The following is a 16505-nucleotide window of genomic DNA, read 5'->3' on the forward strand; positions in this document are numbered from 1 at the left end:
AAAAACAAACAAAAACGATCCCACAGCTTCCAGGGACTGTTACAGGCTGGCGACGGGCTGAGGGTGTGTGTCCTGGCAGCTGGCTGTGGCCTGGGCCCTGGACACTGGCGGCCTGTCTGTCCCTCCTGGGCCCCGGGCGCTGGCGGCCTGTCCATCCCTCCCGGGCCCGGGCACTGGCGGCCTGTCTGTCCCTCCCGGGCCCCGGATGCTGGCGGCCTGTCCGTCCCTCCCGGGCCCTGGGCGCTGGCGGCCTGTCCGTCCCTCCCGGGCCCCAGGAGACGCCTCGGGGCTTTGTGTCATTGTCAGGACGGTGGAACGGCCCTGCCTGCTCAGTGACACTGAGGCCCCGGGGCCCGAGCAGCGGCTGGGGGTCAGGGAGCAGGCTTCAGTGCGAACCAGGGACAGTGACGAACGAAAAGTAACCAGAGGGCGAGATGCCGGGCGTCCCCTGGAGGGCGGGGTGTCCTGTGGAGCCTTTGGAGGGACAGGCCAGCCCCAAGGAGGCGCCGTGGTCACCTGGCCACGCTCCCCTCTCACCCCCCTTGCCCAGCCTCCCACACCTGCCTGGTCTCAGGCCGGCAGCGCCTGCAGCCCCCGCCCCCCCCCCCCACACACACACACAACACACACACAACACACACACAGGGTGGCGCATGCCTCCTGAGGGCACATTTCCAGGCCCCTCTGCGAGGGACTGGGACGTCGCTGACCAGAAGTGGCCCTGGAAGATCCTGCCAGTCGACACTGCCACGGCTACTCTTTCCTGCTCATTTCCCTCTTTTTTTTTTTTTAAGATCCAAGTTGATTTTTTTTAGATTGATTTCAGAGAGGAAGGGAGAGGGAGAGAGAGAAGCATCGATGATGAGAGAGAATCATGGATCGGCTGCCTCCTGCACGCCCCACACTGGGGATGGAGCCCACAACCCGGGCATGTGCCCTGACCGGGAATCAAACCCTGACCTCCTGGTTCCTAGGTTGACGCTCCACCCCTGAGCCAGGCCGGCCGGGCCTGATGGTTTAAGAGGGAGCACGGTTGGTGTCCCTTCCTCACGTGTGTTTGCTCCTGACGGTGGATGGGGCGTGGCAACGTGGCTGGGGGCTTCCCCCCAACACACACCCCCTGGCTTCTCCCTTTCGCCCCCTGCCGGGCAGTGCCAGGGCTGGACTCGCACATTTAACGTCTCCAGAGGCTCCTGGAGAGTCGGGTACTGTGTCGGCTGTTGAGTCCCGATGGGGCGGCCCGGGCACTGCCCACGCGCTCGGCCCCACGCCTGGGTCCCCTCGTCAGCCCCGTCACCTGAGCTGTTCGTGCTGTTCGAAAACCGTGTCCCCGATGGAAAACAGATCCGGCTCCGACGGAAAACATTCTCATCAGGTTCCTGATCCTCCGCCCACACACCTCCCAACCCAGAAGCTTCGGCCCCCTTTGATCTCTGGGGACGCCCTGCCCCCCAGCGGGCAGGCCCTATGGCCTTGGCCTGGCGGGGTGGGGGAGGGGGGCGCTGGGAGCAGAGGCAGCTGAGCCCCCACTCCCTCCCCGCCAGGCGAGCCATGTTTACACAGTGTGCCAAAGCGACTTCCTGCGGTGGCGGCGTATTTCGTAGTCTTGGGGCCCATCTCCCCCCCTACACACACCCCCTTTTTACAAACGAAGATTCTTCCCCCAGAGCCCCTCGAACAAAGCGAGGCGACGCTCCCCGTCCCCCTGTGGCGGTCTCTCCCGGGTCTCCATCGGCGCTCCGGTGGTGACGGTGTCCGTGGGTGTGTTTTGCAAATTCAAAAATATAGTTTGGTAATTTTTTTTTTCCTCCAGTTGATTTTTTAAAAGAACTGCTGTACAGAGCTTGCGCTTTGTCCATTTTATAGATGGAAACCATCCTTGGAAATTGTTTTAACTTAAAATAAAGAGACGATGCTTTATAGAGAAGGCGCCCCGTGCCGCCGCGGCTGTCCTTGCTCTTGGGGGGTGGATGTGTGAGGACCGAGCTGGTGTCTGTCCTCCCGGGGAGCCCCGCTCAAGGCCATTTCTTATCACACGGCCAGGAGGCAGCCACGGTCCCGGGGGAGGTGGTGTTTGGGGGTGCATTTTACCACTGGCTGGGGAGGTTGGTGCTCGAAGCCATTAACCTGCTCAAGGTCAGGGGCTACCCTGCCCAAGGTCACGCCACTCCTAGGCACTCCCCTGGAGTCAGTCTGGGCAGCCAGACCCAGCGCCTCCACTTCAAATTGGCGTGGGGAAAGGGAGGCTTGCACAGCTTTTGAAGTATTCAAGTTCAATACCCCTGTCTCCCCGTTATCTGAGCTCCCCAGTTCCGTCCCAGGCTGGCTACGGTTCTCCCTCATCCTCGTCCTTTTCAAGTAACTGCCCTTCGCATCCATATCGGGAAGGGGGGGAGTAAAACTCTCATTATCCGCAGAGGACATGATATTGTACGTGGAAAACCCTAATGACTCCACCTCAAAACTGCTAGGTTTCATCGATGAATTTGGCAACGTAGCAGGAGACAAAACACCCCAAAATTGATGGCTATTTTTACACGCCAGTAATGAGTTCTCAGAAACTAAGCAAACAATTCCATATACCGTTACAACAGAAAAATTAAGATACTTAGGAATAAACTTAACCAGAAAAAGAGGTAGAAAACTACAGGATGTTGAATAAAGAGACAGAGGAAGATATAAACAAGTGGGAGAATATACCCTGTTCGTGGATTGGTAGAATTAACATCATTAAAATGCCCACCCTACTCAAGGCAGTCTACAGATTCAAAGAAATCCCTATTAAAATACCAACAGCATATTTCACAGATCTAGAACAAATCCTCCAAATATTTACATGGAACCAAAAAAAAGACCCTGAATAGCCGCAGCCATCTTGAGAAAGAAAAAGGAAGTTGGAGGAATCACAGTACCAGATACCAAGTTATACTACAAAGCCACCATAATCAAAACAGCCTGGGACTGGCACAACAGCGGGCATATAGGTCAATGGCACACAATAGAGACCGCAGAAATCGACCCAAGCCATTACGCTCAATTCACATTTGACAAAGGAGGCAAGAGCGTACGATGGAGTCCATATTTGACAGTCTCTTCAGTAAACGGTGCTGGGAAAATTAGATACAGGCAAAAAAATGAAATAGACCACCCACTTACACCACACACAAGAATAAACTCAAAATGGATAAAAGACATAAATGTAAGAAGTGAAACCATAAAAATCCCAGCAGAAACCATAGGCAGCAAAAGCTCAGACATCTCTCGTAGCAATATGTTTACGGATACATCTCCTAGAACAGTGGTCGGCAAACTGCGGCTCGCGAGCCACATGCGGCTCTTTGGCCCCTTGAGTGTGGCTCTTCCACAAAATACCACGGCCTGGGCAAGTCTATTTTGAAGAAGTGGCGTTAGAAAAGTTTAAGTTTAAAAAATGTGGCTCTCTAAAGAAATGTCAATCGTTGTCCTGTTGATATGTGGCTCTGTTGACTAATGAGTTTGCTGACCACTATCCTAGGACAAAGGAAACTCAGAAGATAAACAAATGGGACTACATCAAAATAAAAGGCTTCTGCACAGCAAAAAAAATCATCAACAAAACAACAAGAAAGCCCACTGCATGGGAGAACATATTTGCCAATGATCCATCTGATAAAGGGTTAATACCCAAAATATACAACTTCACAAAAGGAAGAAAAATAATCTAATTAAAAATGGGCAAAGGACCTAAATAGACACTTCTCCAAAGAGGACATACAGATGGCCAAGAGACATAGGAGAAAATGCTCAAGGTCACTGGTCATCCGAGAGATGCAAATTAGAACGACAATGAGGTACCACCTCACACTTAGCAGAATGGCTATCATCATCAAATCAGCAAACGACAAGTGCTGGTGAGGATGCGGAGAAAAGGGAACCCTCGTGCACTGCTGGTGGGAACGCAGCCTGGTGCAGCCACCGTGGAGAACAGTGTGGGGTTTCCTCAAAACATTAAAAATGGAACTGCCATTGGACCCAGTGACCCCACGTCTAGGAATATATCCTAAGCAACCCGAAACACCCATCAGAAAGGATATATGCACCCCTGTGTTCACAGCAGCACAATTTACTGTAGCTAAGATCTGCAAACAGCCCGGGTGCCCATCCGGAGACGAGTGGATAGAAAAGCTGTGGGACGGTGACCCCATGGAGTACTGTGCAGCTGTGAAAAAGAAGGCTCTCTTACCCTCTGAGACAGCATGGAGGGACCTGGAGAGCATCATGCTAGTGACATGAGCCAGTCAGAGAAAGACACGTATCCCATGATCGCACTCCTATGTGGAATCTAAGGAACCAAATAAATGGATGGACGAGTGGATCCAGAGACATGGAGGCATGGGACAGAGGGCGGAATCTGGGAGGGAAGGCGGGGAGGGTGGGTGGGTGGGAATAGGTCAATCAAAGACCTCCTGTACACATGCATGGCCCACGGGCACAGACAGTGGGGTGCTGAAGGCGTGGAACGGGGCAGGAGCGGGCTAGAAGGAGTCGGGGAGAAATGAGACATATGTACCACAACAATCAAGATTTTAACAATAAAGTAAAATGTGTGCCTTTCTACAACCCCGCCTACGTGTTGAGGACACTGACCAGGTAGGTAGTTCCCTTTGGTGGTTTGGGCGGAGATGGAGGGAGGTGGGCACGGGAAGACTGCCCAGGCGAGTGTTGTCATCCAACATTCGGGGCCACATTGAGCATCGCCTTCCCCGTCAGACACCCACACAGGCCCTCCTGCCAGCCGAGAGGCAAGACCAGCCCCAGCTCCAGCTCAGCAGCGCCGTGTCCATCAGAGCCCTGGGAACCGTGTGTGTGTGTGTGTGTGTGTGTGTGTGTGTGCGCGTGTGTGTGCATGTGCGTGTGCAAACCCATGTGCATGTGTGTGCATGTATAAACCCGTGTGTGCATGTGCAAACCCGTGCATGTGTGTGTGCGTGTGTTGCTTTGGCAACAGGGAAAAGGTTATTCTTTCCACACGTATTTGCTGAGCGGCTCTGTGCTGCCCTGAGGGCCCTGAAGACCCGGAGGGAGGAGGCGTGTCGCACGCCAACAGGAGGGCCCCCTCCGAGAGAGGAGGGGACAGAGGAGCCGCAGGACAAGCACCTTGTCCGCCGAGCCTCTTCGTGATGGTTTTGGGGAAAGAGGCACTCGGGCCGCAGCTCCAGTCTCACAGGCCCGGCCTGCATCTCACTAGCCAGGCTCGCCCTCTCCCCGGCCCTGTCTCTGTCTCTGTCTCTCTCTGTCTCTGTCTCTCTGTCTCTGTCTCTGTCCATCTCTCACTCTGTCTCTATCTCTGCCTGTCTCTGTCTATCTCTATCTCTCTGCCTGTCTGTCTCTCATTCTGTCTCTGTCTCTCACTCTGTCTCTCTGTCCTTGTCTCTCTCTGTCTCTTACTCTGTCTCTGTCTCTATCTCACTCTGTCTCTGTCTGTCTGTCTCTGTCTCTGTCTCTGTCTCACTCTGTCTCTGTCTCTCTGTCTCTGTCTGTCTCTGTCTCTGTCTCTCTCTGTCTCTCTCTGTCTCTGTCTTTGTCTGTCTTTCTCTGTCTCTGTTTCACTCTGTCTCTGTCTCTCACTGTCTCTCACTCTGTCTCTCACTCTGTCTCTGTCTTTCTCTGTCTCTCTTTCTGTCTCTGTCTCTGTCTCTCTCTGTCTCTGTCTCTGTCTCTCTCTGTCTCTGTCTCTCTTTCTGTCTCTGTCTCTGTCTCTGTCTGTCTCTCTCTGTCTCTGTCTCTGTCTCTCTCTGTCTCTCTCTGTCTCTGTCTCTGTCTCTCTCTGTCTCTGTCTGTCTCTGTCTCTGTCTCTGTCTCTCTCTGTCTCTCTCTGTCTCTCTCTGTCTCTGTCTCTGTCTCTCTCTGTCTCTCTCTGTCTCTGTCTCTGTCTCTGTCTCTCTCTCTCTCTGTCTCTGTCTCTGTCTGTCTCTCTCTGTCTCTCTCTGACTCTGTCTCTGTCTCTCTCTGTCTCTCTCTGTCTCTCTCTCTCTCTGTCTCTCTCTGTCTCTGTCTGTCTCTCTCTATGAAAAAGCAGAGGTTTCCCCCCAAACGCTTTCACTGCTGCGTCCTTTCACTGGAGCGGGTTAGCCCAAGAGGCAGAAAATCCAAACCGTGCGGACGTCCCCCGTGCACAGGCGCCCAGGCAGGGAGGGTCTCTCCACGTGTCCGTGGGTCACTCTATGGGAACAAGGACCAGAGGGACACAGCCCGCCTCTCAGGGCCCAGGCCCAGACCCGGCCTTACAGACGGGCTGCCTAGGTGATGGAATCCATCAATTCCTGACCACCCCCCCCCCACCTCCCAACTAGTGCCGCCTGTCCACCCGCACCCCTGCGGCGCCGGCATGGAGAGCAGGGGCGCCAGAGGACAGACCTGTGGCCGCACAGCGCTGGGCCGTCTCGGCTGCCCCTCCCTCTGCTGGGACTGAATCGGTCAAGGGCTCCGGGACAGGCGGGCCAGCCCTGGCCTGCGCCTGGGCACTCGGAGGCCTGACCCTGCTCGAGAGGCCGCAGGTGCTGAGGGCCTGGCAGGGAGGGAAGGAGACGAGCAGCCGAGGACAGCGGCCGGGAGACCTCGGCCAGATCCAGCCCTGCCCGTCTCCGTCCTCAGCCCCCTCCCGCCAGCACCACCAGGCTGACCTACTGGCCAGAAGACACGGGGCCGGAAAGCTTAGTTCAACAAGAGCCACCTGGCCCGAGATTCAATCACTCAGATGCAATGACGCTAAAAAGGACTGAACGCACTCTTAATAAAAAACACTGCCCGGCTGGTGTGGCTCAGTGGTTGAGCATCGACCTTTGAACCAGGAGGTCAACGTTCGATTCCCGGTCAGGGCACACGCCCGGGTTGCGGGCTCGATCCCCAGTGTGGGGGGTGCAGGAGGCAGCCCATCAGTGATTCTCGTCATTGATGTCCCTCTCTCCCTCTCCCTTCCTCTGTGAAATCAATAAAAATATTTTTAAAAAAACACACTTTGATACCATAATGTCCACGGACAGAGGCACAGCCCTTGGGATAGACTCAGTAACAGCCACCAAGACCATCATAGACCTGAATCGCATGGGTCCTGACCCCTGGCACCTGCACTTGGGCCCAGGGTGGAGCCGGCCGCCCCGACCTCGAAACCCTGCATCTGCCTGCTGGGCCCCAGGTGCCTGAGGACAGCGCCCCCTTTTCTCTCCTCCTCCCCTGGGGAGTGAGAACGTCTGTAACCGCTATGCCATGCCTGCCTGCCCCGCCGTTCGTATTTTGGGAATGAAGTTCCTTCCTAGTCTCTCAGCTCCACAGACGGAGCGGACCTCCCCGGATGAGTCAGCCCGGGGCTCGCCGGTGCCCGGGTGAGATGGTGCCAGTGGGGACTCTGAGCTGACTGGCGAGCCAGAGATGAGACCTGAGGCTGTGACGGGCGGGCCGAGTCTTTCGGACATTGGGTGGAGGGGAGTGTATGCTGTCCGTGGATGGACATGCACCCTTGGGCCCAGAGGAGGGGCCGGGGGTGGTAGGCGGGACATTGGCCACTCTAAGGTCTTAGTCCTACGTCCTGAGCCTCTGAGTGTTACCTAATTAACATGGGCCTTTGCAGCTGTGGTTAACATCCAGGTCTTGATATGGAAAGATGGCCCTAGACCAGTGGTCGGCAAACTCAGTCAACAGAGCGGCAAACCGCGACTCGCGAGCCACAGGCGGCTCTTTGGCCCCTTGAGTGTGGCTCTTCCACAAAATACCACGGCCTGGGCGAGTCTATTTTGAAGAATTGGTATTAGAAGAAGTTTAAGTTTAAAAAATTTGGCTCTCCAAAGAAATGTCAATCGTTGTACTGTTGATATTTGGCTCTGTTGACGAATGAGTTTGCCAACCACTGCCCTAGACTGTCAAGGGCCCTCAATCCAACCACAAGTGTCCCGGAGAGGCACAGGGGGCTTTTAAATATATATATATTTTTTATTTCAGACAGGAAGGAAGAAAGGGGGAGAGAGAGGGAGGGAGAGAGAGAGAGAAACATCAATGATGAGAGAGAATCATTGATCGGCTGCCTCCCGCACACCCCACACTGGGAATCCAGCCCACAACCCGGGCATGTGCCCTGACCGGGACTCGAACCCTGACCTCCTGGTTCAAAGCTCGACGCTCAACCACTGAGCCACACCGGCCGGGCCAGAGGGAGCTCTGACTCACGGATGAGACCATGTAAAGACAGAGGCAGAAACTGGAGTGACATGGCCACAAGCCGTCACCAGAGGTGAGGACAGGCAAGGGGTGGACTGTCTCAGAGCCCTGGCGGGAGCATGACCCTATCAGCCCCTGGACCTCAGACTTGTGGCCCGGGGAACTGAGTCCGTCCGTTTCTGCGGCTTTGAGCCACCCACATGTGGGCAACGTGCTACAGCCGCCCTAGGAGACGACTGTAGTCCTTTGCTTAGCATCTTGGCGGACTCGACCCCACAGGATAAGGCAAGTGAGTGCTTGGCAGAGTCCGGCCCGTGGACAGCACCCAGTTGTCGGCTGTTAGGGCTACACCCTCTGAAGTCAGGTATAAGCGACGCGGTGCGATCACCGAGGGTGTGGGCCAGGGGTCCTCAAACTTTTTAAACAGGGGGCCAGTTCCCTGTCCCTCAGACCGTGGGAGGGCCGGACTATAGTTTAAAAAAAACTATGAACAAATTCCTATTCTCACTGCGGGCCCGGGACGCGTCGGCTGCTAAGCAGGACAGGCAGCGGCCCCCGGCGGGCCGGATACATGTCCTCGGCGGGCCGCATGTGGCCGGCGGGCCGAAGTTTGAGGACCCCTGGGGGCCATGGGGTCGGGCCGCCTCGATTCACACCCGGGCTTTGTCACTGCCTGGCCGTGTGATTCCGGACCCCGTTACTTAACGGCTCTGTGCTTCAGTCTCTACATCTGGAGGGAGGGATCATCATCGTCACAGGGCTGCTGTCAGGACGAAAAGGAGGGGCTGTGTGCGAGGCACTTGGGGTAGCCGTGGTAGTGAATGGGCGGCCTTAGGACAACGCCAGCTGCTGTCATCGGCATCATTAAACTTGCCGCGGCGGCGTCATCGGTAAAGGGCCTGAGAGCCACCTGTGTGGCCCCTGCACGCCTCTCCTCCTTACCTGGCTTCACTCTCATTCGGCACGTGGAGTCCAGGAGGAGTGACGAGCCTGGGGTCCTAGTGGACCCCACCCTCCATCCAGTCCACCCGCCTCATGTCCCTGGAGGGCAGGCCTGGGACACACACCGGCCACCCGCCGTTCAGCGGCTGCAGACACAGCCGGGCAGGCGGTGCAACCCACCGCGAATTGTTCGAATTATTAGGAGTAAAACCGCTCTCGCACGGAGCCCAGCCCTGCCTCCGATTCCACGAGAACGGTGCTGAACCAGACCCCGTGTGCCCTGTAACCGATAAGACTTTCAATGTCGGACACGTGGAGACTATTCCCAGGGCCCACGGGCCTCTCCGAGTTGCAAGCCCAGGAGGAGGGATTTGACTCAGTGCTGAGCGACTCCCAGAGACAGCTTCCCACCCCCGTGTGCACGCTCCCCCTCCCCACCCCCCCACCCCCCACCCCCGCATCTGGGAGTCGCCCCTCCCCGCTCTCTCCCCGCAGCTCCCTCCTGGCCCTCACCTGCCGCCTCCGGTGCTGCTCCAGGCCACCTGCTGGCCATCTCCTGCCCGAACCTCCAAGTTCGCCTCTTTGTGTCCACGCATGGGCTCCAGGGGTGTTTCAATCCTGAGAGCTGAGGAGGTGGGAGGAGGAGCTCCAGGACCTGCCGATACCCGTCCTGCCCCCCAGGCCCTCAGATCTAGAGAGAGGGGGCTCCCCAGGGGCCAGTGGCCCCTTTCTGGCCCCCCCACCCCCACCCCCGGAGCTGCAACCCCTTTGCTCTCCCTGCACCCACCCCACTCTGGCTGGACCGTCCGTCCTTGGGCTTCGTCTGGTCCTGTGCTGCTTGGGGGCGTGGGAAGGAAAGGGACCGTGGGAGAGCCCGCTGCCCTGCCCTCTCACCTTTTAGGGGTCCACCTTCTCCCACTCCACGGTCGGCCTCTTCCCACGTCATGTCCTCATTTCCTCCGGAAGGCACTCCCTCTTCCCCGGGCCCCGGGCTGATGTGCCCGGCCAGCCGGGAGGGGCACAGGGCGAGGGGGCCCGTCTCCCCCACCGACAGCTCTTCAAATGGACGTTGTTTTCGCCCTTTTCCGAAGGAGACCCGTGCGGCCTCGGGGGCCCACACTGGCCGAGTCCTCGGGGGTCAGGCACCCACGGGCGCTGTGCCTCCCCCAGCTCCGCCCGCCGGCAGCCCCGGCCCAGGACACGTGACTCGGAATAGCCCGTCACAGGGCGCCGCGTGCCGCTCCACAAGCCACACCTGGGCTGTTCTCTTCGTTAAAGAGCCATGGTGCGCGGGGCCCGGTGGTTGAGCATCAACCGATGAACCAGGAGGTCAGGGTTCGATTCCCGGTCAGGGCACACGCCCGGGTTGTGGGCTCGATCCCCAGTGGGGGGCGTGCAGGAGGCAGCCGATCCAGGATTCTCTCTCATCGTTGATGTTTCTATCTCTCTCTCCCTCTCCCTTCCTCTCTGAAATCAATAAAATATATATGTATTTTTTTAAAGAGCCCTGATTACTTTCTGGGACCCGGGGAGAGGGTGGGGAGGCTGCTGATGGAGGTGTGGCCAGGCCTCCTAGCGGCTGGGCCAGCTCAGCCCTCCCAAGGGGCACAGGGACCAGGAGCCAATGGGACTGAGACCAGGAACCAGTGAGACGGGGACTCACGCAGGCCCCTGAGGTTTCCCTGCCCAGGCGGCTCTCCCGGCGGGACCTCTGATGCTGCCCACACACGGATGCGCAGAGCTGAGGGAGAGGCCTCAGGAAGACTGAGGTCCAAACGGGGTGTCCAGGCCTCCTAGGCAAAAAGACTGACTCTCTCTCTCGCCTGTTTATTATCGGTCTGTTATCTGTCATCTGTCTCTCATCATCTCTATCCTTCACCTGCTATGCATGCAGGTACAGCAAGCTTAACGCGGGAGTTCATGCCTCATTTTCTAGCCTGTCCTGAGCTAACGAGGCCACCTGTGTCCCACCCAGGAAGCACCTGCAAACACCTTCGAGTGGACCACACCCACCTCCCGCCCCATCGAGAAGAGAGACCGTGTAAGGTGGCCTGGAGCCACGCTGACCCACGTGCACGGGGCTGTCACTCAGCGGGCTGAGCCCCCACCCCACCCCACCCCGTGCTGGGCGTCCCATCCCCGCTGTCACACTGTCATTCCTGCGACCATGACCGTGACCATGGGAAGGAGGGCAGCAGACACAGAGAGGCAAGCACCGGAGGCCAGGCCCCAGCTGGGGTCTCAGCCCATCCCCCGCGGGAGCCGCCCTCTCTCTGCAGCCAACACGCCTGCCACATGTGTGTCCTGGGGTCACTGCAGGACCCGGGAGGGGTTCACGCCTTCCCTCCCGCTACCCCCGCCCCCTCAGGCCTGCTCTGTGGTCCGGCCTCTCCGCCCTGGACGCTGAGGCCCCGCAGAGCCGGGTCTCCCCGAGCCGCTGCCATCTGCTCCCGCTCAGCCCGTCGCTGTGGTTTGAGGGTCTCCTGACTTCCTCCTGTCCCCTCTCTTCCCTCCCCGTATTTCCTGCTGCATCCACCAGGCCGGGGTGCATCTGGAGAAGGGACGCGCTGTCCGCACACCTGAGGCTCAGAAGGTGTGGTCTGCTGCCCTCTGCTGGGCAGACACGGGAGAGCACCATCTCAAAGGCGTGGACGGATTTGAGGCGGACAGACCAGACGAAGACCCCACATTTCAGTTTGAAGGTGATTTAACTGAGGCTGTTAAATATTTCTCTCCCCACCCCAACACTGTTGGAACCAGACACGGCTGTCTTGCCGTCCTCACCTCCCCCTCTTCCCAGCCCTCCCGCCGTCTATGCAACAATCCTGTTCTCCAGGCTGTGGGTCTCCCTTTGGGGGTTCAATCATTCCCTCTGACAGCTCTCTATAGACTTCTCACCGTGTTGGATGGTGAATGCGAATAAAAACCCACCAGGCTGCCCAAGCCGGCGTGGCTCAGTGGTTGAGCATCGACCTAGGAACCAGGAGGTCAGGGTTCGATTCCTGGTCAGGGCACATGCCCGGGTGCGGGCTCCATCCCCAGTGTGGGGCGTGCAGGAGGCAGCCGATCCATGATTCCCTCTCATCATGGATGTTTCTATCTCCCTCCCTCCCTCCCTGAAATCAATAAAAATATATGTATGTTTTAAAAGCCCCCAGGCTTCTGGCAGGCTGCCCTGAGGGCTGGGACGACCGGGAGAGGGGCCACTGCCACGGTCAGCGCCTGCAGAGCGCACTGGCAGGCTTGGTGCGGGAAGACCCGAAATCCCCGAAACTTTAGGAGGGCGTCCGAGGACTGCTGGGCTTCTGGCCCAAACACCTTGCAGCGCGCGCTCGAAGATATCCTCAGCCGGAAACAGGCTTCTCCGCCCTCTGTTCCCCTGCCATGACGTGTAGGAAGAACCCTGGACCGTGGCACCCGACGTCTCATCGTACGTAAGGCTTTTCCTCGTTAACGGAAACCATCCCCATCTCCCGGCCGCGTAGGTCTCAGAGCAAAGCCAGTCGCGCCTAATGACCTTTTCACAAACGCACACACGAAGACTCAACATCTAAATAGACTTTTATTTTTCCCTTTTACTTATTTGGACAGAAAAGAAAATTCAGCTCCCCAGCTTGCATTCGTGTCTCTCCACGTTGGGGGGACGCACTCAGCTCAGAAACAGTGGACCTTGTAGAAAAAGCATCACAAATTAAAAATAGATTCTCCACGTGGAAAAAGTGCTCTCGATCCCATGTGACGGGCGCGGCAAAGGCGTCTGGACTCACAATTTAGAATCCGGCCGCGATCCGTGGCCCTGAGTGGACACCAGGGGCGAGGTGGTCGTCGCGAGCCGAGGACACGGGGGCACGGAGGTGGGCATGCTGTCAGCACACGTAACTGACGGGTGAGCACGGGACACGTCCGGGCCGAGGAGGACGGACTCTGCATTTGTGAACTGAGGGGCTCGTCTGTCGGTAGGAGGGGAGCACGTGGCTCCGGAAGGACTCGTTGCTTGTCTGTGGGGACGGCAGCCTGTCGGCCGCTCTGGCTGATGTTCTGGGGACCAGTGGGCCCTGGCCGCCCGCTGCTTGTCCTGCCATCGTGTCCGGCCCGCGGTGAGCAGGCCCCGGCCCCTCGGGAGATCGCACAGCCGAGCCAGCAGCCCACCCCCCGTGGGTGTGCAATGCCAACCCCCCATCCCATGTGCGACCTGAGACAGGCACACACTGGCCCACGAGGGACCCAGACGCAGCCGTGGCCGTCCTGGCGACGGTCTGTTTTAGCCACGCTGCGTGTGTCAAGACCAGTCATCCTGCCAATGACACGCGACAGGCCCGTGGGCCCCCCTGGGTCCCTGGGGGAGGCAACCCCATCTGTTCCGGAAGCGAGCTGCCCTCTCCGGCCCGAGCACGGGCACGGGGCGCAGGACCCAGACCCGGGATCGTACCAGGAGCCGCGACTGGGTGAGGCAGGGGGGGTGGGAGAGAAGGGAGACATTTTCCTTTTACAGACGGCCTTAAGCAACGGTAAGAAAATAACCTGAAGATATATTTAAAAATAAAACATAGCGTCACACTTCACTCACGGCGCCGTGAGCGTGCCCCCTCCCTGCCCTGGGCCCGGCCACGCGGACGGCAGGAGCGGGGAGGCCTCGCTCAGTCCCAGCGCGGAACCCCCTTCACGCCCGCGCCTTAAAGACACCCCGTTCGTTTCCTCCTCCAAGAGGCCCGCTCTGAACGGCTCCCACGAGGCGAATCCGGAAAACCCGTCCTCTCCACGCACCGACCATCTCAGCCGCACAGCCCACCCGCTGGCTGAGGTCAGTCCACACGGCAGTGAGCCAGGCCACACACGTCCGTACGTCCGTACAGAGCAGGCGCCTCCTGGCCCTGGCACCTTTGGGGCACCAGCCCTCCCGGGCCGTGGTGCTGAGCTGAGGCCCCTGCCGGCTCCGCGGGCATCGGGGATGGCACGCCCGCTGAGAACTGGAGCGGCGGCGGCCTGGTGGCACGTGGCGTGTGGAGTCGGGGTGTGGTGCCCCTCCGTGCACCGCGTCCCCAGGCTCCGGGCGGGCAGGTCGACGGCAGGCTCTCCCCCCCACCTGGTCCTTCCCCGAGCCCGGCCCGGTCAGGGGGTCGGAGAGGCGTCCTCCAGGCCCAGCAGCTCCCGCACGAGTCTCTCGCCGAACTGCGCCCGGCTGTACCTCTGCGCGTGGTAGGCGTCCGAGAGCTTGTACAGGACGTAGGCGTTGTTGACGGCGATGCTGAGGGCGAACCAGAACACCTGCTGCCAGGTCTTGCTGGGTTTGTGAGAAATGAAATACCTGCGTGGACACGGGGGGTCAGGGAGCCGCCCAGCCCGGCCGGCGGGGCTCAGAGGGTGAGCGTCCACCTAGGAACCAGGCGGTCACGGTTCCATTCCCAGTCAGGGCACAGGCCCGGGTTGTGGGCTTGATCCCGTGTGGGGGGCATGCGGGAGGCAGCCGATCCACGGTTCTCTCTCATCACGGATGTTTCTCTCTCCCTCTCCCGTCCTCTCTGAGATCAGTAAAAACGTATTATAAAAAAGACCAAGATGAGAACAGCGCCCATGTCGGAGTGGGGAGAAGGTGCTGAACCCAGGGGCCGGGTGTCTGTGGCTCAGAGAACAGGGCTCAGGGTCCTCCTGGGCCAAGCCCTTCCTGCCCCGTCTACACATCGGTCTCCGCTCTGAGGGCGAAGGGTTTCAGGGTCGTATCCTCCCCATGCCCACACAGCAGGCTCCAAACAGATGACTACACTACGCGGGGCTCCCCGGGATAACTGGGTGGGCTCCCGGGATAACTAGGGTGGGTTCCCCGGGATAACTAGGGTGGGTTCCCGGGATAACTAGGGTGGGTTCCCGGGATAACTAGGGTGGGCTCCCTGGGATAACTAGGATGGGTTCCCGGGATAACTAGGGTGGGCTCCCTGGGATAACTAGGGTGGGTTCCCGGGATAACTGGGTGGGCTCCCGGGATAACTAGGGTGGGTTCCCTGGGATAACTGGGTGGGCTCCCCGGGATAACTAGGGTGGGCTCCCGGGATAACTAAGGTGGGTTCCCTGGGATAACTGGGTGGGCTCCCGGGATAACTAGGGTGGGTTCCCTGGGATAACTGGGTGGGCTCCCGGGATAACTAGGGTGGGCTCCCTGGGATAACTAGGGTGGGTTCCCTGGGATAACTGGGTGGGCTCCCGGGATAACTAGGGTGGGCTCCCGGGATAACTAGGGTGGGTTCCCTGGGATAACTGGGTGGGCTCCCGGGATAACTAGGGTGGGCTCCCGGGATAACTAAGGTGGGTTCCCTGGGATAACTGGGTGGGCTCCCGGGATAACTAGGGTGGGTTCCCTGGGATAACTGGGTGGGCTCCCGGGATAACTAGGGTGGGCTCCCCGGGATAACTAGGGTGGGTTCCCTGGGATAACTGGGTGGGCTCCCGGGATAACTAGGGTGGGCTCCCGGGATAACTAGGGTGGGTTCCCTGGGATAACTGGGTGGGTTCCCGGGATAACTAGGGTGGGCTCCCGGGATAACTAGGGTGGGCTCCCGGGATAACTAGGGTGGGTTCCCCGGGATAACTGGGTGGGTTCCCCGGGATAACTAGGATGGGTTCCCGGGATAACTAGGGTGGGCTCCCTGGGATAACTAGGGTGGGCTCCCGGGATAACTAGGGTGGGTTCCCGGGATAACTAGGATGGGCTCCCGGGATAACTAGGGTGGGTTCCCGGGATAACTGGGTGGGTTCCCGGGATAACTAGGGTGGGTTCCCTGGGATAACTGGGTGGGTTCCCGGGATAACTAGGGTGGGTTCCCGGGATAACTAGGATGGGTTCCCGGGATAACTAGGGTGGGCTCCCGGGATAACTAGGGTGGGCTCCCGGGATAACTAGGGTGGGCTCCCGGGATAACTAGGGTGGGCTCCCGGGATAACTAGGGTGGGCTCCCGGGATAACTAGGGTGGGCTCCCTGGGATAACTGGGTGGGCTCCCGGGATAACTGGGTGGGTTCCCTGGGATAACTGGGTGGGCTCCCGGGATAACTGGGTGGGTTCCCCGGGATAACTGGGTGGGTTCCCGGGATAACTAGGGTGGGCTCCCTGGGATAACTAGGGTGGGTTCCCGGGATAACTAGGGTGGGTTCCCGGGATAACTAGGGTGGGTTCCCGGGATAACTAGGGTGGGTCCCCGGGATAACTGGGTGGGGCTCCCTGGGATAACTGGGTGGGCTCCCCGGGATAACTAGGGTGGGTCCCCGGGATAACTGGGTGGGGTTCCCTGGGATAACTGGGTGGGCTCCCCGGGATAACTAGGGTGGGTCCCCGGGATAACTGGGTGGGGTTCCCTGGGATAACTGGGTGGGCTCCCCGGGATA

The 16505-nt window shown here is 58.9% G+C and overlaps 1 protein-coding gene across 1 annotated transcript in view; it reads right to left on the reverse strand.

Annotated features, from left to right (window-relative positions):
- Window positions 1-12675: 12675 nt before the first annotated feature.
- Window positions 12676-16505, reverse strand: part of PGBD5 (piggyBac transposable element derived 5) — a 33118-nt gene continuing 29288 nt past the window's right edge. Inside the window, exon 7 of the mRNA XM_080651321.1 lies at window positions 12676-14437. Within this exon, the coding sequence (XP_080507447.1) occupies window positions 14242-14437 (196 nt within the window). The 3' untranslated portion in view covers window positions 12676-14241. The remainder of the gene's footprint in view (window positions 14438-16505) is intronic.

Source organism: Plecotus auritus (assembly GCF_963455305.1).
Source record: "Plecotus auritus genome assembly, chromosome: 14".
NCBI lineage: Eukaryota > Metazoa > Chordata > Mammalia > Chiroptera > Vespertilionidae > Plecotus > Plecotus auritus.